General features: G+C 37.2%; 1 protein-coding gene across 1 annotated transcript; it reads left to right on the top strand.

Annotated features, from left to right (window-relative positions):
* Positions 1–949: 949 nt before the first annotated feature.
* On the top strand, positions 950–24,060 carry LOC107724509 (T-box transcription factor TBX15-like). The gene is made up of 8 exons (XM_016533482.1): positions 950–1,447; positions 5,649–5,856; positions 8,645–8,746; positions 11,367–11,538; positions 16,406–16,573; positions 16,815–16,879; positions 19,625–19,722; positions 21,773–24,060. The coding sequence occupies exons 1-8, from the start codon at positions 1,246–1,248 to the stop codon at positions 22,597–22,599; spliced, it is 1,842 nt and encodes a 613-aa protein (XP_016388968.1). The 5' UTR covers positions 950–1,245; the 3' UTR covers positions 22,600–24,060.
* Positions 24,061–27,833: the final 3,773 nt, after the last annotated feature.

Genomic DNA, 27,833 nt, shown 5'->3' with positions numbered 1-27,833 from the left:
AGGCCTAATTGTTTGGTAACAATTTTGATTAAAAAGCATGAAACTATTAGCATTGATTTAATGCCCTATTTATTTTTATAAAGATTCTCACGTTAACGTGCCATTTATCCTATTGCTTTTTGTTATATTACACGAAGATAAAACTTCAGTTTTAAGCTTAATTACCACAGTATTCCGTCTCTGCAAATTACATAGAAAGCCTACACATGCACTCACTTGTTTTCAATAATTGATTACAGTGAAATTTAACATTTGTTTAACAGTGAAAGTAGGCTATTGGTGCTTAACACAGGCTACACAGGGTGATGATATTTTATTATGCAGAGGCAATCTGTATTCATAAAAACGGATTCAGTTTTGTGGAGTACAAGAAATCTTTAAAGGAAAGCTTATGAAAAGCACCTATAAAGTCTTAGACCAGGTGTAGCTTTCTTGTGGTATTTATCAAGTTTAATATTAACCAAAATATGCTTTAGTCAAAACGGAAAACGCAATCAAGTTTAACCAGTCATGTCATTTACGAAAAAAAAGAAAAATATAAATTGTATGCGTGCAAATTGTTACGCAGCAATTTTAAAGGTCAAATAGGTTGCTTAATTTTACAATGACCCACCGGGACGAATAACAAAAACGTAATATTGCTAATGATGCGAACTAAAAGCGGATTGATTTTTTTCGCCAAAGGAACAGAACCAAATTTTTTCAGAACATATAGCAACTTTATCTGCTTGTTAAATCGAATGAGGTTAATTCATTGTAAGATGGCCATCTCCAAATTCCAGCATAGAGTTTCTCCACCATGCTTGTTATTTCCCTCTTCTTCCATTGGACGACATATTTTGGCTCTTTCCCTTCCTGCGTTTCCCATTGGTCGTGCTGGACTTGACAAACACTGAAAGGGTTGCCCCTAACGCTTCGAAAAAAGTTTTCCAGAAGTGAATATCAATCAGAGAGGACTCAACGACAGAAAAAGAGACGTGGAGAAGTTGGACGGAGACTCAAAACATCGAGATATATTAACAAACTATCTTCTCGGACAAGGTATTGAGCCAAAGTCTCTTCGTTGGTAATGGGTTCTTTTATTTTTAAGCCTTTAAAGGGCATAAATTAGACTTGGGTTTGGATTACCGTCGTCACCGGAGACCTAAATCCACCCGTTATAAGCATTTTGCGCGTGCGGCATTCCTGCGCCTGCCGCCTGGACGGAGTTTCTATTTATTCTCCGTTGGATTTGCAGTGGGAGAGATGAGTGACAGGAGACGATCCGCTGCTGCTCTGAGTTCACGAGCGCACGCCTTTTCGGTGGAAGCCCTGATCGGGACAAACAAGAAGCGGAAGCTCCGGGGCTGGGAAGAAAAGGAACTGGAGCTGTCTATGGAGAGCCTCGCGAGCAACGGACAGTTGGAAGACGGCGAGGATCCTGCTAATTGTCTGGATATCGATCCGGGTTAGTGCGTGCTTACATGGCAAACTGAATTGCCATGCACTCAGTTAACATCCCGTATAACATTTGACCGCATTTGCAGACTAACGTTTTGCCCTGGAATAAAATGTTTCAATTAGGCTATAGGCCTATATGCAGTGAGCCCAAATGTCACTTTAATTCAGTAAAGCATTATTTTAAATAATATTGAACAACAGTTTTTTTTATTGTTAAATTACTTTGCACAAACTAGTTAAAGCTATATGATCTTATGTCAGTGAAATTTAAATTTAAAGTCCTATGTTTTTTAGACAAATCCAAAAGAAATTCAAGTACAATAATTCATGACAGACAAATAGTGTTGGAATGCCACAGATTTAATTGTTCTAAAGTACAAAATTGCATTCTACAATAGAACATTTGTAACTCGTGATTTATTAATCAAGAAAAGGATCGGTGTTTTAATTCCGACTAGAAGCAAGTGGATTAATTAAAATTTAGTGGTGGGTTAAATTTAGGGTAATCCATACTGTCAAATCTTGCTCTTGTGTTTTATTAGGTCAAAAGAAGAGTATATGCCTTTATACAAATTATTTGGAAATATGAACGCTCAGCTTGAAACTATTCCCTGTAGATGTCAGTTTGTGCCTGTTATGCCCGTCTCCAGGTCGCCTAAAAAGATAAGCGCTCTTGTGAGATCACGCTTGCAGGCGCTCACGCACATGTGAGTGTGTGTGTGTTTCTTGGTTTCATCGCTGTAGTTCAACTGTTGCAACGTTAGTCATCACTTCATTAGTCTCGCTTCAGAAGCATTTGCCATTAGGCAGACCATTAAGTCCCACACAACAGGCTGCTGACTGATCATTCTGTACATATTCTGATATAGCACTCTATTGACGTTGGATTTAAAATATGACTATTCGCCTCATTTTAAAAATAATGGTGAGCACAGATAGACATAAGTTATTTCGGCATTTCTGAAACCAAAGAGCAGCATTTTACAGAGGAGGACGAAAATTGAGACAGGTGAGTAGGCCTATCCTTATAACAAAAATTTTAATTTTATTTTTAAAAAAAGGACAACTGTCAGACAGCTTTTAGTAGGTTACTTTAATAATGAACAATATTTGATTTGATTTCTTTGAGATTGCACATTTTGGGCCAACAGGTCACAGTAGGCCTCCATGTGCACAGATAACGGATTGTATTCGTACTAAACCAACAGTAACAGCAGAAATAATGAAACGTAATTTTTCACGTCGAACTGTAAACCATTGGTGCAAATTATACGGAAATCCCAAATTTTGCGTTAACTTATAAGTAGGCCTAATAAACGTAGACCTTTAGGTAGCTAATCTGTAACATAATGACACTTACAGGTTGGATGGTAAGTGCAGGTCATCGATACATTTTAAATAAAATATTTGAATTACTTAACAAAGCATTTTAACTTAACTGTGCAATGCTCATGTTCTTATTTGGCCAAACAGAGAGTCCATATAGGCTATAGAGTAGAATAGAACATATTTTTTGCTACAGGACCCGAAAAAAGGACCACATTAGATTGTGTCCTTTAATTAAGCGGCACAATAATTTAAATTAATCTAAATAAATGAAGTTAATCTTGTTATCTTGTCCCACGCGCATGTATACAGATACACTTCTCATCTATCAGAGGTTGATATCCTCAGACACGGATGACTTGATGCTGTATTTGAGTCAGTTTCTGCTTCCCTTTGGGTGAGCACAAATGGAAACATTTCTACGTCTTTGAACAACAGTATCTAGAGTTCTACGTAGGTCCCATCTTGATTAAATTACAGAGAAAAATATTTAACTAGCCTATAAACTTTTTTATTATTTTTTTTATTTTTAAATGCATTTCAAAGTATCACGTCGGCGTTTTAGCGAAGCAGGTAAGGCGCGAATCAACAACAGGCTTTTATGTTTTTAACTGTAAATCGTAAAACGTTATAAATTAGAAATAATATTAAGACTATTTTTTAAGACTAATTTCTGCCGGCCTTGATTTTAGGCTTGATATCCATCCTCTCCTAATTACCCATAATCTATATATATTTTTACATCATATTTTATATAGCTAGCAGACATTATTCAGCACATCACTGACAGTTTAGTGTAATATGAGTTTAGCTTTGCTCATTGTGCTTTTCGTAGCCTAAGACGTTTTGCAATAAATAAACAAATTAAATAATGCGCTATTTACTTTAATGAATCATACATTAGATAAAACGTGAACAGGGTTTTATGTGTGATACAAACCAAATATTAATAGTAAGAGGTGATGTTTAATGAAAATACACCCGTAAAACTGTGATTTGAGTTCTGTATTTGTTCATACTTAATGACGCCTTCAAATTTTTCAATAAATATTTAGTGAATAGGCCTACTCCTAAAGTCTGCCCTCATGTTAGGTTAGCGCTTTGTAGTTTTCTAAATGACGTTCCTTATTCGGTGTCATTTAAACCATCATATTTTACCCCTCGCTTGCATAATTCCCAGAGAGACAGAGTCAAAATGAAAGACGACAGATGTGTACATTTAAAAGGAGTCTTAATCTTTATTTTTATTACCTCCCTCTTACATGAGACGGAATGAAGTCCAGCGGAAACAGGTGGTTCTGTTCCTGGTGGATTGGGTTACGCTGCAATTTCATGCTTAGTTCGCCTCTGTCCCAAGAAAAAATTAGGTAATTCACGACTAATTCAAGTTCTATACGGCGAAATGAATTTGTTTGATGTGAAAGTAGCGTGCTGCAGTATCAACGAGCAGAAGAAATTAATCTGCTATTATTAGTAGGCTATAATAACCTACAAATTATGTGTTTGTATTTGCGTCATTGTGTGAACTCCGAGACAAGATTGACACAGATTCCATTTTTACGCATTCACTATGCAGTCATAAATTACAGAAAACGTTTGTTCGAAGTAACCTAAATGAACTCCAGGACAGTTGGCTGATTAGTCCGCATTGTCCATGTTAAAGGTGAAGTTTTTATATTTGTCACTCTCTTATTGTGAAATGATCCGTTATAGTTTGTAGTGTTCAGCTGACGCTGGTAGTCTGCAGTTTGTTGTGTTAGGCTATGTCGTAGTAACTCTGGCAGAGGGTATAGACTTGTGGAATGGCTCAATGACAGCAGCTCAGAAACGACAGCACATTGACGGGTTTGGATGGAGAGGAGGACATGCCTGAGAGATCGCGTGAAAGAGACGACAGGCTTCATTACTGTAATTACACTGATTGAATCTCTCACGAGGTTGATGAAAAGTCTGACTCGGGCTCTAGGGCCTCAGAGGGGTGCTCGGGGTGCTGGTGGTTTGGCCAGGGCTGCTGGCCAGTGTCTGCAGCTTATGGTTGCACAGCATCATTTGCATGACACAGCAACCCGGCTCATTTCAATAACATTTGTAGATTCTGTAGACACCTGAATAATAAAATCTGTAGATAATTAAACCACAGTACATCGATTTCTTTTGAGTTTTCTGCTTAACTCACTTATTTTGCCTTTTATCGATGGTAGAGCCTCACATAGCGCAGGCCTATCTCTGCTTTAACTTTTGTCTTTAATCTTATTAGGCTACTATACTAACATGCCTAAACATGGTCAATCAAATGAGTTTGATGTGGTAATTCTAATGATAATTATTTTGTTTTAAAACGTTAGACAAAAATTATGTAATAAATTTTAAAGGGTTGTTTTTCCTGCATGATTGTCAGCTACGTTTCCCCCAAAACATGAAAACAACCAAGAATGAGGGCATAAAGATCAAAAATAACTTTTTTATTTTATTGACAATTTCGTTTAGGCTATACATATTTATAATCAACTATCTTCTATTCGTTCTGTGAGTTTTATTTTTAGTGATTAGGCTACTCTTGAGCCAATTTATAGTCAGTTGGGGAAAATGTCATTAGTCTGTTAACCCCACGCATGTCCAAAATCATCACACGCCATGTATTTTCAGAAAACACTAAGAAATATTCTAAAGCCAAGGTGAATCAGATTTTCCGCTTTTTTTATTTTGCTGATTTTTTTCATTTAACATTCAAAGGCCGCAATCCATGATGGTCTGAGCGAATCCAAGTCGTTATCCTTTACGGCTGCAGCTGATCTGGTTCTACCGCTCAATATTGTCAACAGGCCTCCCGAGGCCTCCTTCGTGCTGCCGGCGTTTATAATGATTTTATTTATTCGTTGTAGATTCAGAGGCCAGCCCGGGCTCCGACGGCGAGGGTCTGGCGGAGAGGACGTCGTGCTCCTTCGGCTCCCCGGCGGACCTGACCCCCACCGCCAGCGATCCCTCACCCTCAGCCTCCATGGAGGAGATCCAGGTGGAGCTGCAGTGCGCTGACCTGTGGAAACGCTTCCACGACATTGGCACAGAAATGATCATCACAAAGGCAGGAAGGTAAACCTTTTATGAAATGTAAAAAAAAAATCTAATTTATGGAGGAGAAGTTCAACATATTGGATCAGACAGTGGCAGCATATTTCAGAATATTTTATTCATGTCTCTGGTATAGCCTAGGTAGTAGCTATGTTTTACCAAATTTAGACAAACATATATAATCGTATGGAATGTGGAACCAAACCTCTTGAAGATATGATAAACAATCCTGGGTCACTATGGCGCTCCCTTTTTTGTCCGCCTGTTAAAAAAATATTGAATAATATGAACGGAACTACTTTGGATGCACCTTCTGCGTGATGAACATGCTTTTGGATTCTGAATTTAAGGTTTGTACTACAGTAAAAGTCTAATTAGACGGTTGAAGTTATTGACAGTGGCATTTTGCATTAAAAAAGTATTAAAAGTAAAAGTATTTTGCATAATATTTTATTAATATTTATTTTAATAATAATAAGCGGTCAATCATACAAAAATGTGATGAATATTCAGATTTAAATGAGTGTGACATAAACAACATGCCTGAAGCCATTTTTTGTTTGTTATGAGTCAAATGAAAACCGTGAAACAAAAAGAACGTCTGGGTCAAGGTCATTAAGTGTATTATTATTATTATTATTATTATTATTATTATTATTGTAAACCACGTATTTCTACTTTTTATAAGTTTAATTGTGATATTCATGACACAAAATTAACAATATTTACCATTTTTAACCTTAAAAACATATTTGAAGACTTTTTTGTTTGTTTAAATATTAACAGAAATTTTCTATTTTCACTCCAATAAAGGTGCAAGGAAAGTATTTTTAGTAGGTCTATTTTTTGCTTGATGTTTACACCACGTCTAAAAAAAAAACAAGAATATTGACGTATTTTTCAGTTGCTTTTTCGAACATGTATGAAACCAATAAAGATTAAACAAATATTACATTTACATTCTAGTTATTTTATTTATTTAAAACTTTTTTTAAATATTTTTTTTAATTTTTTTTATCATCTCGGACATTTGCCATAGACCCATACATACGTAGCATAGGCTACTCAATTTTTTCTTTTTGACGCGCAAATAATCTCAAGGTACCATACGATTGTTTGGCAAAGGGATGTGGCTGCGCACGGGGACTGAAAACATGAAAACTCTGTTTTGTGGGCGCTAATGTGTTACACATGGGGGCAGAAGTACCTAATCACAAACCACAACCTATGCCATGGCGAACTCTAGGGCTATTCTGATACTTAGCCTTATAACAGGACAACAACAACTGTTTCTAATTAATACATTTGAAATATGGTTTTCGTTTTCTTGCTCTTTTGGGCGTCAATTACAGCCCAAACCGAGCATATAACTTAACCTAAACAGTTCACAGTAAGACCTTTCGCCCCTTTCTTTCTCGGCGGGATTGCCAGGTATTTCCGTGCCATTTTTACACTTTATGATCAAACCAACATGAGAACATGTCTCCGTTTATTGGTGCAATTCCTTGTCTTAAAACACAGGGTGAACTTGTACTTAAGAATACTTCCTGATTGCACTGGATGGCTGTAGTAGAGATTATTAATAGAAGTCCATGTTGTGGCTTAGGCAAGTTACCTTAGGAAGAAAAAAATGGACCTGCTGAGTCGTTGCCAGTGAAGAATTATTAGACTTTCTTTAAAAAAAAAACATAACTGTGTACAAAACTTGTTATTTTCCCCCCTATAATTTACCCCTATTTATTTACATTTTAAAATGTATAACCATAACGAATAGACAAACACAAAAATAAAAAGCAACAAGAAACAATTTTTATTTCTTAAAAAATGTAAATCTGAATTATAAAATTAGCATTAGAAAGGTTTGTTCAAACTATTAAAATATCTCACTCAATAAATTTTACTGTAGCCTAGCTATAGCTATTGCTTGGGCCTACACGACATGATGTTTTCATCATCAATAGACCCTTTCTTCCGATGCGCTGCTGCAATAAATCCCGAATGTAGCAATTTTTCGTTGGAACAGTAAACAATTTTGTTTTCTCCAGAACCATCAAACAACGTAACTCGTGTCCAAACTATTTAACAAGTTATACTATAGGCTCTTCATTTGTATGTTTTGTAAAAAATAGAGCCTGAAATAATTACACTGATTTTAAGGCGAGACTGCATGAATAGCCGCGTGTATTTTATGCCCCTGCTAATAATAACCCTATACATTTAGAGGTGTAGGGGGTGGGGTGAGCGACCAGACACTTTTCTCTCATTATGAACAAAGAGATTTATGACGTTTAAATGAAAAGACAAAGAAGTTGCTTTTGAAGTGTAAAATGAGGAATTAGCCAAAAATGTCTTGTTAGATATGAGTCACGTTTTTAAATTTGGCCCTTTTGTTCAGTTTATTTAGTTTGTTTGAACTATTTTATAGATTGTTTTTGTTCTTTGATTACTCTGCTTTTCTAGCTTTCATATCTTTTTAATTGATCAAAATGTATCTGAGTCCTGCTACTATTTGCTAATGGTCAACAAGACAATCTTAACAATAAGATTATAACAGTAAAAATAATTAATTTTATTTATTTATTTTGTATGCTTTTGTTGGTGTCAGAGTGTTGTATTTTTCAATATAACAGACATCACTGTAACACACTGTTCTTATTTAAATGATTAAATTAATTGGCTTCATCTAATTCAACTTATTTACATTTTGTGTATCATTATTTTTAGCATTTTTAGATCATCTTACTATATTTGTCAATGCTATCATTAGACTTATTAGTTAAACATGCAATTACAATCTGCTCTGTTTCAGGAGAATGTTCCCTGCTATGAGAGTTAAAATCGTGGGACTGGATCCACATCAGCAGTATTACATTGCCATGGACATTGTACCAGTGGACAACAAGAGATACAGGTAAGCACTGCTCCAGAGAGTGTGTAGCGCTGTTAGCATGCAGTGAGAAAGGAGGAAAATAGCAAAATGAACTGGGAAGCTGATCCCTCTTGAATGGGGTGGGAGATTTACATGAATAAGCAACACTGACGGCAACACTGACAGAGTTGCCGTATCAGCATTGAAGGTGGTGTAGTGTGTCCCTGTGATTTTGCTCTCACCATGACAACTTTCCATCACACATGCTTACAGACAAGCTTTATTTGAATGCAGCTAAAGCCTGCATGTACGGATTGCAGTAGTGCGCTTGTCCTTTCCATAATTACATGTGCCTTGTTACAAACTTAAGTCTTCCCAAATTAAGTTGATTTTTATTTCATAGTAATTAATAAAGACCTAATGATCAACATAGAATTGGTTAGCTCACATTGTTTCTTCCTAACCATAAATCCAGAAACGCATCTGATTTTTGTTTGTATTCAGTGAAACTATTTGAGTTGTGTTTATGCTTTAGTCCCACACGCTGATGTCTGAGAACAGAACTGGAAACGGCTGAAATCTGTACTCCGTTTCAGGGGATTAGAAGCAAAAGGAGGATATATTTTTCATTAGTCATACATCAGTGAAACACATTTAAATAAAACGTGTTTCTGTTTTTCAAAACTTTAAAGGTCTGCCACAATTTATGCAGCAACACAACATTTTCTCATATTTTCCTAATTTTGTTTTTTAAATAAACACAAGAAAACATTGTGGATGTTACTGTATTAATTACATTGTGACACTTAAGTGGACAACGCAATAATCTTCCAGTTCAATTATATTTAGATTAGTGTATGCATTTCCTGAAAATAAAACCACAGCCATTCGAGGATTGGCCTTGAAGACAACCATTTAGAGCCCCCAAATATCATGGAGGATTTTAGAAGCCAAAAGATCTTGTAAAATTAAATAGGATTTTCTTCCTGGCTGGGGAATTTACCACAAGGCTTTGCAAACGGAGCAAAGAGCTGTCACTGGAATGCCTCATGTGTCTCGAGGGCTCGGGTCTGGAAACGCAGCCTTTATTGGAATTTACTTACTTTACTTAGGCGCACTGCCCTTTTCAAGGGACATAGAGTTTATACTAGACTTGTTAAATCTTTCTTTGTGTTACTTGAATTACTTTGCTATTTAATGTGGCTGTTTGGTATGGCCTATATTTGAGAGAAGAAGGAAGAAAATATGGAGCGGCCCAGATTTTCAGATTCCTCTTGCAGGCGCTCTCTAGCTAATGTATTCACAAATATCCTGTGTGTGCGCTAGCCGTCCTTCCTCCTTTCCCTTTCTCCATCTAAGTGTTGCCCTGTTTGTCTCTTATTTTTGTCTTTGTCCAGCTGTGAACTTCAGGCATGCCCGTCTTTTTCCTCTTCCGTATTTTTTTCCACACAATAAACGCACATGGTGCTAACTCAACTTGATGTAAAGGCAGTGCACATGCTCTGATCCACACTTCAGAGTATCACTTACTGTGTCAGTAAAGTAACCCAATATATAACTTGGTCTATTTGCTGCGGTGTCGTGTGCATGAGAAACGGAACTATTCAGAAAAAAATGGTTTTAGATTAAAGTTGAATCTTCCTGTTTTGTTTCTGCATTAGACTGAAGGGTCCTTACAATTATAATAACCCCATTTTTGCTTTTTTCCCCTTCATCTAAATATATGTAAATGCTTTTGCATATAGTGTGTGTTAAATATTGCTGGACTCTAATGGGCAGTCGCTCCACCATCTGTCCAAAAAGGTGTCACATAAAGTTGGATCTTTATTGATTGTGCTAGTGCCAGATGGCAGATTTATGAAAGATGAAAGAGGGCTAATCAAATTTCCAGTCCTTTTTGGTTTTAGGTTTCCCTTTTCTTTAACACTTTCCCTGCTACATAGAGCATAACCCTAAACAGGACTCCAAACAGGAAATGACAAAAATGCCTGGCACTATATGCGCATGTGTGCGAAGGACGAACAACGTGTGAGTGTTTTTGTTAAATCACACATTTTGTATGGATAAATATGGCCTTTATCTATTTAACTTTAGAGCAACAGATTAATGTGCATGAACACACATGCAAGGCACGCACATTCATGTCCGCAGTAGTGGGGTGCTCTGGGAGAGAATAAGACAGACACGGAGGATGTTTAATGCTGCCAAGCAATAACAAAAGGGGCCAAATGAGAATTTTGTTCATGTTTGAGAGCTGGATGATGACTTTGGCAGAGGCGTCGCAGTTAAGCACTTTCAACTGTGCGCATGGCCAGAACTAAAGGCATCCAGCTGTGCCTCAGGCAGTCAGCTGAGGAAATGCCCTGCAAACAGCACTCTAGGAGTGCCCACATGTATCAGAACCTTTTCAATGCTTTCCATTAATTATGTTAATGTAAACATACTTTACCTTTTAGCACGGGTTAGTAATTTATAATAGTCCAAAAAATAAGGTTCAAAAGGATATTTTGTTTATCTTGAATTTGTATGGTCTGTTAGAAGTGTTTTGAACAATCAAAAGTTGGATGTATGTGTGCATGAGTAATTTTTGGTATTGTTAACAACACTGACTCATAGGCCACAGGAACAGAGCATCATGGCAATTATATGCTCATTTTTGCAGGTATGTGTATCACAGCTCAAAGTGGATGGTGGCGGGAAACGCGGATTCGCCAGTGCCGCCCAGGGTCTACATCCACCCGGATTCACTGGCTTCAGGAGACACCTGGATGAGACAAGTGATCAGCTTTGACAAACTCAAACTCACCAACAATGAGCTGGATGATCAAGGCCATGTGAGTGCACACTTAATTACAGTTAATGTAATGCTGATGTCATTGTATATACATACACTAGTGTTCAAAAGCTCAATTTTATTTAATTATTTTTTAAAGAAATGAATACTTTATTCATTGCTTAATATTTAACACATTAAATTGATAAAATGTGACCATGAAGACATTTATTAGGATTTATATTTCTGTTCTTTTGAACTTTCTATTCATCAAACAATCGTGAAAAATATGTATCATGGTTTCCACAAAAATAGTTTTCCAAAAAAACTGTTTTCAACATTGATAATAATAAGAAATGTTTCTTGAGCACCAAATCAGCATATTAGAATGATTTCTGAAGGATAATGTGACACTGAAGACTGGAGTCATGACTGCTGAAAATTCAGCTTTGCAATCACAGGAATAAATTACGTTTTAAAATATATTATTTTAAACTGTAACAATATTTCACATAGGTTTAATAAAAGCCGCTTTGGTGAGCACAAGATACTTAAAAATCTTACAACCTCTGATTATATATTTGATTAGTAATATAAAGTAAAAGCCACCAACTCATTATATTACAAAAAATACAATATTTGCACATTAAATGTATGCGTTTGAGTGAGGAGATGTTGCATACACCTGCTTATCCACATCACTGTATTCATAACACACACTAGTTGATAGATTACAACCCCACTATCTCCCCAAAAGACATCTGTATATTCTCTCAAGCAAGAAAATCATTATTCAGTGTATTCTCTGAAGAACTGGCAAAACTGGAAAAAGATTGATTTTATTGTACTTGACTGATATTCCCAATGCGTCTGTGCTGAACAACAGCTGAATACATATGGAATGTATGCACATGTTATTGTTTGGAAATACATTTAAAAAAAAATTCCCCCAACATAAATGAATTGTTTTCAAGTATGTTCTTCGAAACTTTGTTTTTTTTTGTCATTGTTGGAGTGTGACTTTCTTGTGCCTGACTCTGGTCTGAGGCATTGTACTACAGGAGTGAGTGCACAGGGATGATTTTATTATCAGACCATCAGAAGACACTCTCATCCCCAGCACGCTTTGTTAGGTTGTCATGGTTGTGTATTGTTCAGTGACAGTGAGAAATGGGGTGATACATCCAGCTCTGTCCAGAATAATGAGACCCACAAGGAAAATGTGCTTAATTTGCTCAGTATGGTTTTAAAGGCTTAGCCCTCATGTTTTCTTTCAATGTTTCCTCATGTTTTGAGATTGACTGTTCATTCTTTATGAAAACCCAGTGTTTAAATGTAAAAATAAAATTAATAAGTTGATATATTATAACTGATATTATGTACGTATTGATATAGGCCTTATCAAAACCCAGTTGGCAGATATTATTCAAACTCAATCCGTCTGTTTTAACATAAGGTAGACGTGCATTCAGATAAGTGATTGTTTTGCAGTGTAGTGTAATATTTTGCTTGGGGTCTCTAAGCTATTGTAACATAATACTTCATTTAAGGCAAGACACTGCAGGTGAATAGGGTAAAAAAAAAAACTAATAGTTATCGCCTTACTTACCCAGCTGATTGATTACATTGATAATTGCAAACTTTTTTTGTATTACAAGTTTTCTAAAATGTTAGGTTTAATATGCAAATGAGTCATTATTTAATGAAATATGCACAAATTTGTAGTACAAAAATGTAAACACTGGATGATGTCAGTTCCAAAATTCTTGTTTAATTTTTTTTACATATTAGAGTCAAAAGTTTTTACAGAGGGAATTTTGGGTATCTCATTTTTGTCACTCCATAATTCAGAAAATGCTTAGAACGGACAGAAAACACTACATTTTCATAATTTTGGGGGGAATAAAATGTTGTATATAATCAAGCAAATTATATATGAACAAATCCCTCTGTAAAAACCTTCAGGATATAGACCGGAATAAAAAAATTAAGTTTGGTGTGTGTAAGTGCTACTGAAGTGGAGATTTAGAAGAAAAAACTCATTTTGAGAAAACGGCCTTTAAAAATATGTATTGTAATTGAAATCTATTGACACAAATAGATAAAGTGCTATAAAAGAAACAATTAACAGTGCATTTTGGATGTTTTCTTTCCACTAGTCTGAAAAAACACTTTATGAAAAACCAAAAAGCCCAAAATCTCAAACTTGACAGGTGCATGAAAAAACAGTGTTTTTGCCTGCAGTGTCTCCCCTTAATTGCATGTAATCAATTTTAATATATAAAATGGAAATTACTCAATCCAATTATGACTACATTATTAATTTTCATTGACCACAACCAGATGCACATGTGATATCGAATTCCCATCATGCACTGTAGCATGAATAATTCTCACTATATGTGACCCTGGACAACAAAACCAGTCTTAAGTCGCATGGGTATATTTGTAGCAATAGCCAAAGTAAAGATCATGTTCCATGAAGATATTTTGTAAATTTCCTACTGTAAATATATTAAAACTGAATTTTTGATTAGTAATATGCATTTAAGAACTTCATTTGGACAACTTTAAAGGCGATTTTCTCAATATTTAGATTTTTTTGCACCCTCAGATTCCAGATTTCCAAATAGCTGTATCTCAGCCAAATATTGTCCTATCATAACAAACCATACATCAATGGAAAGCTTATTTATTCAGCTTTCAGATGATGTATAAATCTCAATTTCGAAAAATTGACCCTTATGACTGGTCTTGTGGTCCAGGTTCACAAATACTAATTCCATGATAATACTATGTTATTAGTATTGGTGTTGTGTTGGTTGCCCTATTAAGTTATGAATCATGTAATGTTAGCTTGAGTGCCTTTCTTTCTTTAAATATGTGGTTGTTGAGTGTCACAGTGTATTGTTTGTTGGATGGGTTGAAAATCCTGATTTGAAAAAACTTTTTGTGTGTGCAAGAATGCCGTCCCCACAGCTTCCTACACATTTAATAGCATATGTTCAACAACAACAAAAAAAGTAAATTGGTTAAAAAAAGTTAACTCAACATAAATGTTTAATTCTGACTAAATATTTTCACATTTGTGCAACAAACATAGATCAAATACATTCTAACTTAAATTGAGTAAAACTTTTCCATACAATAAACAATTAAGTTAAACAAATGCTTTTAAATGTATTTTTCTTGTCTGAAACAGAGCAATAATATTGTTTGATTAATGTGACTATTCGTTTTTAATTGTAGCCATTTAGAGTAGCCTATGACCAGTGGAATAGTGCTGTTGGACTGAGGGCAAGGAGTATAGAGTAATTGCACATGACAGGCTGCGTATTCTTTACAGAGAGATACAGTGTATCAGTATTTTAGATGCAGGGTTGGTGTGGGTAAAATAGTTGCCTTAGGCCACGTCTGCGAACTTCGCTGCTCTACTGGCATCTCCTCTGCATATGGGGCTGTTTTGACTCTAGTCACTCACTGATCCTATCACTCGACTATTCTGACAAATGTAATAACATATGGGTGTTACAACTGCAGCAGGCTAGTGTTTTTTCAGGAAGAGGAGAGGGGACTTTTCTTATACCACAACCTCGTAAAAAGAGACTTTCTTTTTTGTTCGCCTGGAGGGCGAGCGAGGGCCGGAATTGAAGTTAACCTTGGAATGTCCTGTGTGGGACCTCGCCGTCATGGAATATACAAACCTCACGTTCCTCCTTCTGACAAGAAATCATTTAGATTGCAGTTTCATCGCAAAGACGATTGAAATATTACTGGTGTATAATTATGTGGATGCTTCTACTTCAATATTATATATGTATTATTTTTTATATATATATAATTAATTAATTGTATTTAATTAAATAAATGTAAGTGTATAAGAGAGAGAGTGCATGTGTATGTGTGTGTGTACACATACAAACACACACACATACATATATATATATATATATATATAAAAGAGAGAGAAGGAGGGGGAAGAAGGAGTGCCTCGCTGGTTCAAGTGCGGTTCTCTTAGAAGTCGGGGTGTGTACGGCGTGGGTTGTGGCCGACAACAGCCCAAATAAACACACCTTGTACATCAAAACGCCTCGTCCTTGTCTGAGAACGCTACAATATATATATACACACACACATATAAATTATGCGTACACATAATTATATATTTAGTGTATGTGTGTGTGTATATATATATATATATACGCATATAAATTTCAGAATTAACACATATTTTAAATATATATATTATATATGTAAATTATATATCGTGCAACTTTTTCAACTTCACAACAGCTTCAGTTAGCTGTGTGGTTCAGCATAGTGTATCTTTGGCACTCATAACGTTCCTTTTTTGTGCTCAGATATCACCTGCAAATTCCTTTTTGGCCCCAGACAATGTTCTGAATCCTGAATATCTCGGATCTGTAGAATTACAGCAGTGTGGCTTTGAACACTTCCTATCTGCAGTCGGGCTTCATTGAGCTGGTGTTGTCTGGCCTTAGGCAGCACTGGGCTCCTGGGCTGTGCATTTGGATAGGAAGGGGGGAACTGGAATATTAAATTTACTGTCATCAAGCTGTTTTGCAAAGGCCTCTCTTCTCTTGCCTGACCTCCTCGGTTGCGGTGGACCCAGGAGACGCACACTGACACTGGGAGTAATTAGAAACAGACCAAGGGCCGGAGGGAAGGCTACAGCCTCCATGCTCTGACGCCAACATATCGGTGTGAGATACTCACCCTCGAGTCGGCCTGATTCATATCTAATCAACATGTGTACACACTGTGATACAGCATGTTCTCCTATTGGACCAAGCGGCTTTGATATTCACAGCCTCATTATGCCACAGACATTTAATCCATACAGCTGCAGAAATGTGCTCTTGTGGTTGCGGCGGAGTAGCTGATGTTATGACTTTCTTTATTTCTAGATCATCCTGCACTCGATGCACAAATATCAGCCCCGTGTCCACGTGATCCGGAAAGACTTCAGCAGCGAACTCTCTCCAACCAAACCTGTTCCTACTGGGGAAGGAGTAAAGACGTTCAGCTTCCCGGAGACCGTCTTCACCACGGTCACAGCCTACCAGAACCAACAGGTCCATTACTGACTGTCAGTTATAATTTTTTTTTTACCAATAATTGACAGATACCAATAAAAAAAATCTCTTATATCATACTGTGCACCCCAAAATAAAACTATATCATGCATCAGTTTCAAAACCCACAAATTGAAAAAAGGCATTTTGTTATGTTTATTATTAAAGTGATATGATAAAAGTGTCTGAATGTCAAAATATTATTAAATGAGTCTGTTTTGGACTTCTTCTCTTGTAACAGATTACCCGTCTAAAGATTGACCGCAACCCATTTGCCAAAGGATTCCGGGACTCAGGGAGAAACAGGTAGATTTTCAGGAAATCTTAGCCTTGCTCCGTATTGTCCATGCTGTGTGCACAAATACACCCATATCTCAGCAGTGGCCTTTCAAATGGATATGAACCCCAGGAGATCCCTCCTAATCCCACGTCCCGCTACATTAAAATCACTCCCTCGTTCGGCTGCCAAGAAAGCCTAGTCGATCTGTGATAAAGCAATCTGATTGAGGGCAGCGGAAAGAAAGATGCCTCTCTTTCCTTTTCTCGCTTTTTTAACTCCTTTCCCTCAATCTCGCCCACCCTTTCACTCGCCTTTCTTTCCCTCTCGCCGTATTTCCGTGCACTTCATTGCTCCGTCTCTATAAAATGCGAGTCAGAACGGTCATATAATGCAAGAAAGTCTGAGACAGACCCTCAGCACATGAAAGCACGCTTCCATATGGAGAGTATTATCGCCACAGATATTTGAGACATCTTTTTTCATTTTTCAAACAATAGACCGCTTGATTTATGAACTAGCGTTAGATTTTCATTGCAGAAAAATAGAGATGAAAAGATTATTCAGGAGTAAGATATACAGTATATATAGAAAATGCTCTTGCCCTCACACATATATAAAGAATTAGAAACAGACCAAGGGCCGGAGGGAAGGCTACAGCCTCCATGCTCTGACGCCAACATATCGGTGTGAGATACTCACCCTCGAGTCGGCCTGATTCAGCAGAAATCAACATGTGTACACACTGTGATACAGCATGTTCTCCTATTGGACCAAGCGGCTTTGATATTCACAGCCTCATTATGCCACAGACATTTAATCCATACAGCTGCAGAAATGTGCTCTTGTGGTTGCGGCGGAGTAGCTGATGTTATGACTTTCTTTATTTCTAGATCATCCTGCACTCGATGCACAAATATCAGCCCCGTGTCCACGTGATCCGGAAAGACTTCAGCAGCGAACTCTCTCCAACCAAACCTGTTCCTACTGGGGAAGGAGTAAAGACGTTCAGCTTCCCGGAGACCGTCTTCACCACGGTCACAGCCTACCAGAACCAACAGGTCCATTACTGACTGTCAGTGTACAGCACATAGTTCAGGTGTTAATGAGTCAAAATATATGAAAGTGTCTGAATATGATATTTTCATATACAACTAGGAATGCACTAAAATTCCAGATGAGTTATTTTTGTGTTATGGCTGATAAATGATAAATGGTCGATATTAAAATTCTATACATTTTGTCTAAATGACAAACACTAAAAACTAAAATCAATTGTTTTATATTATACAAGTGAATTTAGAGATTACAGCAGTATAACATTCAGTATGAAAAATGGAAATTCATTTTGATTTTTGCCAAAAATCACTTTTAGCAGTGTAAATTATAAATCATTAGTTATTTTTAAAAAGAGCAAGATTAAAGATTAAAAGAGCATTAGCTAATCTAAATGTAAAAATAGATAAAAATGATCATGCACATTTATATATATATATATATATATAAATAACTATCTGATGCAAATTGTATGAATATTGTATGTATTTTACACCGCAAAAACAGCATTTATTTGACCAAACATTTGGCACTTGTCAGCAAGCTGAAAATCTAAATAGTGTGGTGAATGTTTATATGGTTACCAATGAATGGGACACTACAATTTATTAGGAGATCCCTCCTAATCCCACGTCCCGCTACATTAAAATCACTCCCTCGTTCGGCTGCCAAGAAAGCCTAGTCGATCTGTGATAAAGCAATCTGATTGAGGGCAGCGGAAAGAAAGATGCCTCTCTTTCCTTTTCTCGCTTTTTTAACTCCTTTCCCTCAATCTCGCCCACCCTTTCACTCGCCTTTCTTTCCCTCTCGCCGTATTTCCGTGCACTTCATTGCTCCGTCTCTATAAAATGCGAGTCAGAACGGTCATATAATGCAAGAAAGTCTGAGACAGACCCTCAGCACATGAAAGCACGCTTCCATATGGAGAGTATTATCGCCACAGATATTTGAGACATCTTTTTTCATTTTTCAAACAATAGACCGCTTGATTTATGAACTAGCGTTAGATTTTCATTGCAGAAAAATAGAGATGAAAAGATTATTCAGGAGTAAGATATATATATAGAAAATGCTCTTGCCCTCACACATATATAAAGTGATAAAACTAATATAAAACTAATGCAAATAAAAGACTTTTTCATACAATAAAACAGTTGATCAGTCACAAAGTAACCACAGTTCCATTTATGCACTGGATCCTTCTCATCCCAGTTTACAAACCGCAGATTAAGTTGTAATGTTAGTTTTTGATGATCGGTGGAATCAGTTGTGCTTAACCAAGCTATAAATCAGTATTTTAATGTAAATCACAATCAGTGATGTATTATATTAAAGGAAAATATAAGTCTTTCATTTGGTGACCACTGTTTGGATTCAGTCTCAGCCAGTGCATTAGAGCGTCTCACTAACAAGCAGAACGGAGTAGAGAATTACTGCCGCTTAAACTGCGCGGCGAGGGCCGATGCAGGGAGCGCTGCAAAGAGGAGTAAATCACACAGGAAGGGGAGCCATGTACAGAGCACAGATGAAACATCACCCAGATTTACGTGCACAGTAAAAACCTGCTCCTTTTTACAGGCTCCAGTTTCCTCAAACTCCCCCTCTCTTTTTTTGCCTTTTTGCCGCTGCCTCGTTTGCATAATCTGACTGGCTCACCTGTTTTCTCTGCCATCTCTCGTCTCTTCTTCTGTCTTTCTCTGTCACTGTCCCTCGTGCAGGACTGGGTTGGAGGCAATAATGGAGACGTATGCTTTCTGGAGACCTCCAGTGAGGACTCTGACGTTTGAAGACTTCACGAACATGCAGAAACAGCAAGGTATGCAGAGATGTTTTTAACTTGCCTACTTGAATAACGGAGGCTTTGGATTTCAAAATATTGCTTCATAAATCATTTTTAAAGTTACTGTGTGGCCACAATAATCACATACCACAGTGGATTTATGAATGACACTAAGCCTGTAGGGAGCTCTGCAATGGGTGGGACAAGTTGGACAATCTTGTGTTTTTGTGTCCAAGAGTGAGGTTGTCTATATGCCTGTTCGAACGATCAAATATTATTTCCCTTCTTCAACACCTTAAAGGAACAGTTAGCCCTAAAATTAAACCATGTTATAGCTTAATGTGAGAAAGAGTCCAAAAATCATTGTTTAAAGAATTAAATATACATTTAAATTCACATATTCAAAATGTAATAATTATTTTCAGTCTGATCTTTTTGAAAAAGCAATGAATGATTCTGAATTATTTAGTTTCTTTCCCATTCCGAGCCGCAGAGCAGACTAGATTTTCAAAACAACAAACTGAGTGCTGGCCAACTTCTCGTTAATAAAGAAATATGTGGTAGATATCCCACTGCTATCATTCAGTTCCAAGTGACTTATTCGCTGTACATATGTGCCAGTGAATTTTTCCCTCTATGAACATATGCCCAAATGCTGCCTGTCGTACTGAGAGAAGACAGCCAGTGTTCTGTTGACCAGACATGCGTGTTATGAAACTCAAGCCACATTTGCATTCAACATTTGTCACATTATCCCTGAGATGGTTGTAGCTGACAAGACATGTAATGGGCTTTTCACACTGTGCTTAACCTCTGGTTATTGTCTCCTTAAACTCGCTTTCAAACCCAGGTAAACCAATGTCTCACACAGAGGTAACCCCATATTTTGGTGCCAAATGTATACAGTGTGAAAGAAAGCTGTGTTAGAATGTAATGGCCAATTGTTTCACAACAAACCACCAATCATAAACTGAACAGCGCTTGTCTTATTACATATTTATGCGCTGTAAATAGGCACAGGAACTTTCATGCACTGTATTTTGTCTCAGTGTTGAGGTAAAAATCAAAATGTCAAACAGTGATGGAAAATGTTTTTGAGTGAAGAAGAGAGCATTTTATTTGTATACTTAGAGTACGAAAAGTATATTGAATACAAACTGTACTCAATATAAGCCCAGCTGATATGCAAGAGCGAGACAAGCCATTATTAAAAAGGCTGCATATTGTGTTCCAATAAATCATACTGACAATGCAAATCTGCAAAGAACAACATTAACCCGCGGTTTACAAATGTACACTTTTAAAAGTATGGAGTCAGCACTTTTTTGTTTTTGAAAGAAGCATTTATTTGAGGAAAATAAAAACTGTAATATTGTTAATTATTATCATTATTATTATTACAATTTATAATAAATAAATTCTGTTAGTTCAGTTTTTAGAATGGTCAACTGTTAACAATTTTAATTATAAACCTTTTATTACAGACCAATAATTATAGACCTTAAGGGGAAAAAAACACTCAAAAATTTTGTCATCATTCACTCACCCTCATGTTGTTCCAAAAAATATATTTTGAAGAACTGTTTCTGTCCATACAGTGAAAGTCAGTTGGGTCCAAAATTGGTCCCCACTGACTTTCGGTGTATGGACAAAAAAACACTGATATTTCAAAATATGTTATTTTGTGTTTCACATAGGAAATAAACCCATACAGGATTGGAAAAACATGAGCCAATCCCTTTAGGAAAGCTCAGCAACTTTTGGAGAATGTAGAATAGCACTGTGGAGATGAGCGCTCCATTATGGGTTAATTCGTGGCACTTGTTGCCAGGTTTGAACAGGCCTCTCTTGTAACCAGATGAAATGCTCTCCCTAAGGAGCCATGGTGACTGCTCATGGTCCACGGGATGAAATAAGAGATACTCTCTTGGTGTGATTGTTGGACAGTGTGTGTGTTTTCAGAGCTGGCTCTGTCTCACTGTTCTCCTCTTGTGTGTGCACTTATTCTTCATGCATAGGAACGTGTATCCACAGTGTGTCTTTGGGGTTTGGATGTTTCTGAATGTTTGCTGACTCTGTTTTTCAGGAGGGAGCACTGGCACCTCTCCCACTACCTCCAGCACTGGCACTCCATCTCCCTCCGGTGCAACACACCTCCTCTCCCCTTCCTGCTCCCCTCCTACTTTCCATCTGGCGCCCAACACCTTCAATGTGGGCTGCAGGGAGAGCCAGCTGTGTAACCTGGGCTTGTCTGAGTACCCAGCATGTGCCAGGAGCAACATGGCCGCCCTGCAGGGCTACGGAGGACTGGCCGACGGCTCCTACGGCCGCCTCCAGACCACAGGAGGCGCTGTAACCTCTGCCCAGGCTTCCGATTCCTTCCTGCCTCAGAGGACTTCCTCTCTCATCGCTGCTGGAATGCAGGGAGGGGCTCACACCTCATTGGCTGCTGGTAACGGCAGTGGCGGAGGCAAGATGGATGCATATGGAAGTCAGCTGGCCTCTTTTCCCGCGTCCCAACTGCAGTACGTCATGCAGGCAGGGGCGAGCTCCACCTCTGGGTCATCGGCTTCATCTGGCTCCTCCCCTTCCTCCGCCCACATGTTCTCTGGGAGCCATCATCATGTGCAGCAGAGCACATATAACGCCTTTTCCCTTCACAATCCCTACAACCTGTACGGATACAACTTCCCGGCCTCACCGCGCCTGGCGGCCAGCCCGGAGAAACCTCAGAGTGGCTTATTGTGCTCCTCCTCCTCCGCTGGAGCGTTTGCCGAACGTCAGTACCTGTCCAACAGCGGCATGGACAGTATGCACATGATCGGCAACCCTGCCGGCAGCCAACAGGGGGCTGGCAGCTGTGATGGCCGCCAGTATGGCTCCTCTTCACAGATGTCTATGCACATGGTTTGAAGCCATTGAAAATAAACCAAAAACAGATCCAAACACCAAACACGAACAGCTGCTGCAGTCTTTTGCTCAGCGTTACTGGGTTTTCAGAGTTTTATCATTCAAAATGTCTGACACATTGGCGTGAGCAGTTTGCCATTGTGATGTTGGTGACACCAGCTGTTCAGTGTGGACGTATTACACACATGCCTTATCAATCGTCAGACTAAAATGGAGTTGAAGTGTTACTTGCCATCAAAACAAATGGATATACAAGCTAAAAATGACCCTTGCAACTTGACTGTTGTTGTTGCTGACCTGTCGATCTCAACAATGTGCAAAACTGAAGTAAATCAACTGAGGTCTGATTTTTAGAAAATGGATTCTGATGAGGATTCATATTTGGTGCAATAATGACAGCAATAATGGCCCCTTAAATATCCCACAAGAACAAGAGACATCAGCCAGAACATGAACAAAATGCCCTCAAAACTGTGAGCGAATAAGTGTTGTCAGTATTACGTTTTCGTTGTTGATAGTATATGATACTTGTTATGGGTTGTGATGCGATGTTGTAAGCTCACTGACTCTTTCAGAGATGAGGGGTCTCAGGATGGCAAAGTCAAATCCTCCTGTAATAACAGGGTCTCTGTATGGTTCTGACAATCTGTACTGAAATGTTAAACCTTTGCCTATTGGTTTGGAAAAGGCTTAACCATATCCTGAGTGGAACATAACATTTGAGCAATAGTGAATGCACGCAAAGCACATAGGTTTTAAATTGTTGTGTGGATAAATAATAATAATAATAATAATAATAATAATAATAAATACAATAAGAAGACAAGGTATATGCTTTGGAGTGTTTGTAAATGAATATATTTAAATGCTAAGCAATTATATGGCCAGTGTATGTTGAATTTAAATAGTGTGGGAGTAATGAGCAATAATGTTTTAGGCCTTTAAGACTGTAAATACAAGTGCCGAGCACATAAAGCTCATTAAATAAACATTATAAGTCCTCTGTATGTTTCTTGAAAAAAAAATCAAGCATGTTTAGTTTCTTTTGGTTGTGGCTTTGAAATGACATCATGCAGTATACAGTATGATGGATCTCAAATCAGAAATTATCATAGATTTGACCTTCACAAACATTTATGTATGTATTTGAATAGTTCAATGATTTTTTAAAAGTTGAACTATACACACAATTTCATACAGAAAGCATGAGGATTTCCAAAAACTTAAGAAAGTCGTTTTTACTAATCAAATGCAATCTATCTCATGCCCTATTATTTTCCCCTCTGTTATAATCATGGGCTTGAGATAAAGAGAAAGCAAAAATGATTATTTGAAAGTCAATATGTGTAAAAATAAATGTGTAAAAACAAACGATTGATCCTGCTGTTCTCTTTGAAATAAAGAAGAAAGAGACGACCATGTGGATCAAATTCATCTTTTTCACTGTGGTGATGCATATAAATATGCCACCTGTTTAAAGAGAGCGAATGAGGGCAAGAGGGACTGGGGAGAGAGGAATCTGTTAGACTCTGGATGTGGGTAATTTTTACATTTCTGGTTTTAATATGTCTGCTCTTAATATGTTTAGAGTATGTATTTATGATCACTTCTCTCATGTCTGGGCTTTGGTCCTCATTATCCCGGCACAGACTTCATTGATTTAAAAGCACAATCAGCATCTATTACATGGATGTCTTCAGAAGTGAGTAAATTTTTTTCTCTTTCTCTCTGTTCCTCTTTATTTTTCTTCTTTCTCAGATCACTTCCCATCATGTGCTCGGTTCCAGCTATGAAATATCATATCTGAATCATCATCATCAGAAAGTAAACGGGGCAGAAGACCGTGGAGACATATCTCTGTATTAAAAACACCTGTTTTTCAAGTGCAGCTCTAGTAATGACTGGATATGCAATCGAAGAGTGCATGATTTCATAATTTGGCACATCTCCATCTATCTGGACATTATTTCCAATAATTATGCACATTTATTTGTCTGGTACTTCGAAACAAAGCTCTGCTAAAATTTCAAATCAACTTGTCCTCTGTAAAAATGAACCATGGCCTCTCACACCCAGAATGGACAGGTAAATTCAGGAAATCTGAATGTTGAAGTGTAAAAGAAAACAGTTGAAGTATACAGAATAGATTCCATACATTATTTACCAAACCCACATTGTTGTGTTACAACAAAGATCTACTGTCTTGTTTTCAGGAAATACTCATAGATTCTCTTTTATATTCGCTTTCTTTTAAACATATTTGAATTATTATTTATTAATTAATTTTAGCAAGGCATCTCTCAAAATACAATCTGTAAATTGAAAACTTGCCCATAGATGTATGTATAGACTACAAACTACATAACTAGAGAAGGCTCTGTTCACCAAACAGGACCTTGAGTGACAGCTTAGAGTGTCAGATCTGTTTACAATGATTGATTGATTCTTCAGTCCTAGAAGAATTAAAAAAAAACAATGAGAAAATCGGAAGTGTTTCTTCTGACAATCCACACAGCTGGTTTAAAGTATGGCTATGTAAGATAAGATTTCTGGTAAACTATTGCCATCTTGTGTTTCTCTTCCACATGATTCTACCAGCACTGAACTTGTTTGAGTAAATAACTCAGAATTCCTGTTGAATGCAACAGTACAAGTCAAGTCAGTTGTAATGCTCAGATTACGTTTCCAGTGTATGTACTTTCCCCCTTTCTTTCTCTTTATTTTTTATTTATTTTTTATTTTTTTGCGTATGAATTTTCTATTGTTTTCTAACCGCAAATTTTTACATGAATATTGGCGAAAGGTTTATCTAACCAGAATTTATTGTTTGACGTTTACAGGATCTCCAGCGAATCCCTCCACCACAGTACGAGTAATTAGAATCTAATTTCAGATTGTCAGATTCAAAACCAGTCAAATTACTCTGTTTGTACACGTACCTGAGTTTTACGCACTCATGCATTATGTGACGTACGTAATTAGAGAGTCAACAGAGCAAGAGATGTTTTCCGTGACTGTGCTGCTTTCACTTAAAATATGGTAGGTAAGTGCTTTTTTGTTTGTTAGGTTTTTTTTGAGTTTTCTTTAGTCTAAGTTTAAACCCAGCTCAAGCGTCCAGCGTCATGGAATGCTTTTGTTGGTGGCTTAATTTGACTGTTTCATAATAACTCCCCATGTAGCTACATGTCACATTATTGTCAACTCTGACATTTTAAAGAAATTTAAAGGCATATGTAGTCATATTTATTATAAAACAATGTTTCTTAACTTAATGTATCACGCTAAAGGCCCAGATTTAAAATGCACAGGAATTTGACATGTTTTTAACAGATGCTAACATTATACAAGTGTAGCATTTTAAAGCTGATCTAAACCATTAATAGTTTCTTATATTTAAAATCCGTAGACATGCAGGTCAAAAGGAAGTGTTTGAACCTTTTTTTACTTGAGGGAGGAAAAGAGATGTTTGAGATGCCAACACCCTCTCAAAGCAAGTGGTTCTGATGAAACGATAAGTCCAGATGGAAACAGCTGAGCCCAGGGCCAGACCCCTTTTCCTGTGGCTCAGTACCTGTGGAGTACAGAAACCCCCCACTGAGGCACTTCCTCCTCTAATGAGAGAAGTCCAGCCTGGACTGGTCCCATGGATCTTGCTAGTGACCTTGCTGAAGCATGCACTGAATCAAGCATCCCCAAAACCAGACGTGAGGTAAGAAGAGTGTGGCTGAAACCTCAAACTCTGTCAAAACACATAACTTTTAGAAATCGGCTCTCTGGTGTGCGTTTCCCAAAGCATCCTAGTCAACTATGGTCGCAAGTTCTGTTGTTACCAACATAGTTCAGTGATTCTGGGTTTCCCAAAACCATAGTTCCAATGAACATTTGAAAACAGTGTTGCAATGTTATGTGGTTAGAACTAAAGCTCTTGACCTGTGGTTAGAAGTTTATATATAAACATTATGTAGAAAATGTTTCTACAGTTTATCAAGTGCTGTGTTTGAAGAGTGTAAATGTGCACTAGTACACAGGGTGAACCATGGAGTATGACATATGTGGAAAGAAACCAATGACTAAATCAACCATCTGGAAAGAAAACAACAGAGAACAATTGCAAAGTAGTTCTCATATGCCATGTACATTATTTACAGCAGTAATCTGACATTAATCTCGAACCAATTAATTAACACAAATTATTACTCCCCCATCTGTGTGAGGATGTCATTAACAACAGTTCTGTTAGAGTGCTGGAGTGATGGCGAATTTTTTGTAGGCCAACCCAGGAAGTTCACATCACCCTTTTTCTCTTTTTCTGTTGGCTTTTTGATTATTGCAGAAAATAAGCTCTGTGACCAACAAAAGTTTATGATTCTTACATGTTTCGTTCATCACAGCTTTTATGAAATTTTAAGCCTAAATACAGTCACCAGAAGTAAAAAAACAAAAAACAAAACAAAACACCACTACACCAAAGTCATATGACTTTACCACCATTAGGCTTCCAACAACTATTTCAGTCTTTCCCCTGAAAATCTGAATTGGAATAGTTTGCAAATGTGAGACTATAAACACAATGAGGCTGTAATAGCAGACTAATGAGTAGATGAGTTTACTTGTTCGGCATGATGTTGTTTAATGTCGTCAACAAACTCTGTAGGCACATTAGGCCACTTGTTAGCAACCACTTTTTCAAGACTGGTGAAAAGGACAAAAATGTATTTTATGTCATAGAATAAAATGTGAAAATATCTAGAGCTTGTGTAAGCCACAGACCTTTTTTTAGTAATTTAACCAAGAAACCCAGGGACCATCTGTGCCTTGCCTGTGCTGTATGAGCAGTAGGCCTATTCATCCACTTGAAAACATAGACCTTTATGTAGACTGAATCAATCAGCTCATAAAGGTGTTTAGCATTATTCAAAAATAGAGGGTGCAACTGCCCTCCCAAGCTCAACAGCTTGTAAATCTGTGGTGAAAAATGAAAATGCAGCATGTCCTAATTGTGAGCGATATGGGCAGATATGAGACTGCCCCGCTTGTTAAAATCATCAGACTGTTAAAATTAAAACATTTCTAAGAAACACATGAGATCCCTGAGTTCAACAAAGCAGTCATTGAAAAATTTGCTTAAAAATGAAACAACTTTGTGCCAAATTTTTAAATAAATCACCAACCAATTAGTGTAAGTATAAATCCTTTAGTTTAAGTGTGCTCTTGCGCATAGCCTGTAAATAAATATG

Source organism: Sinocyclocheilus rhinocerous, unplaced genomic scaffold, assembly GCF_001515625.1.
Source record: "Sinocyclocheilus rhinocerous isolate Xijiao unplaced genomic scaffold, SAMN03320098_v1.1 scaffold64, whole genome shotgun sequence".
Taxonomy (NCBI): Eukaryota; Metazoa; Chordata; class Actinopteri; order Cypriniformes; family Cyprinidae; genus Sinocyclocheilus; species Sinocyclocheilus rhinocerous.
The sequence above is the reverse complement of the archived record's forward strand: the minus strand, read 5'-3'. Positions and strand labels throughout refer to the sequence as shown.

Excerpts from the sequence above, each read along its gene's own strand:
- LOC107724509 (XM_016533482.1), top strand. The coding sequence starts at position 1,246 with ATGAGTGACAGGAGACGATCCGCTGCTGCTCTGAGTTCACGAGCGCAC. Across the intron at positions 11,539-16,405 it reads AGCTGGATGATCAAGGCCAT|ATCATCCTGCACTCGATGCA; the intron begins GTGAGTGCACAC and ends CTTTATTTCTAG. Across the intron at positions 16,880-19,624 it reads CGGGACTCAGGGAGAAACAG|GACTGGGTTGGAGGCAATAA; the intron begins GTAGATTTTCAG and ends TCCCTCGTGCAG.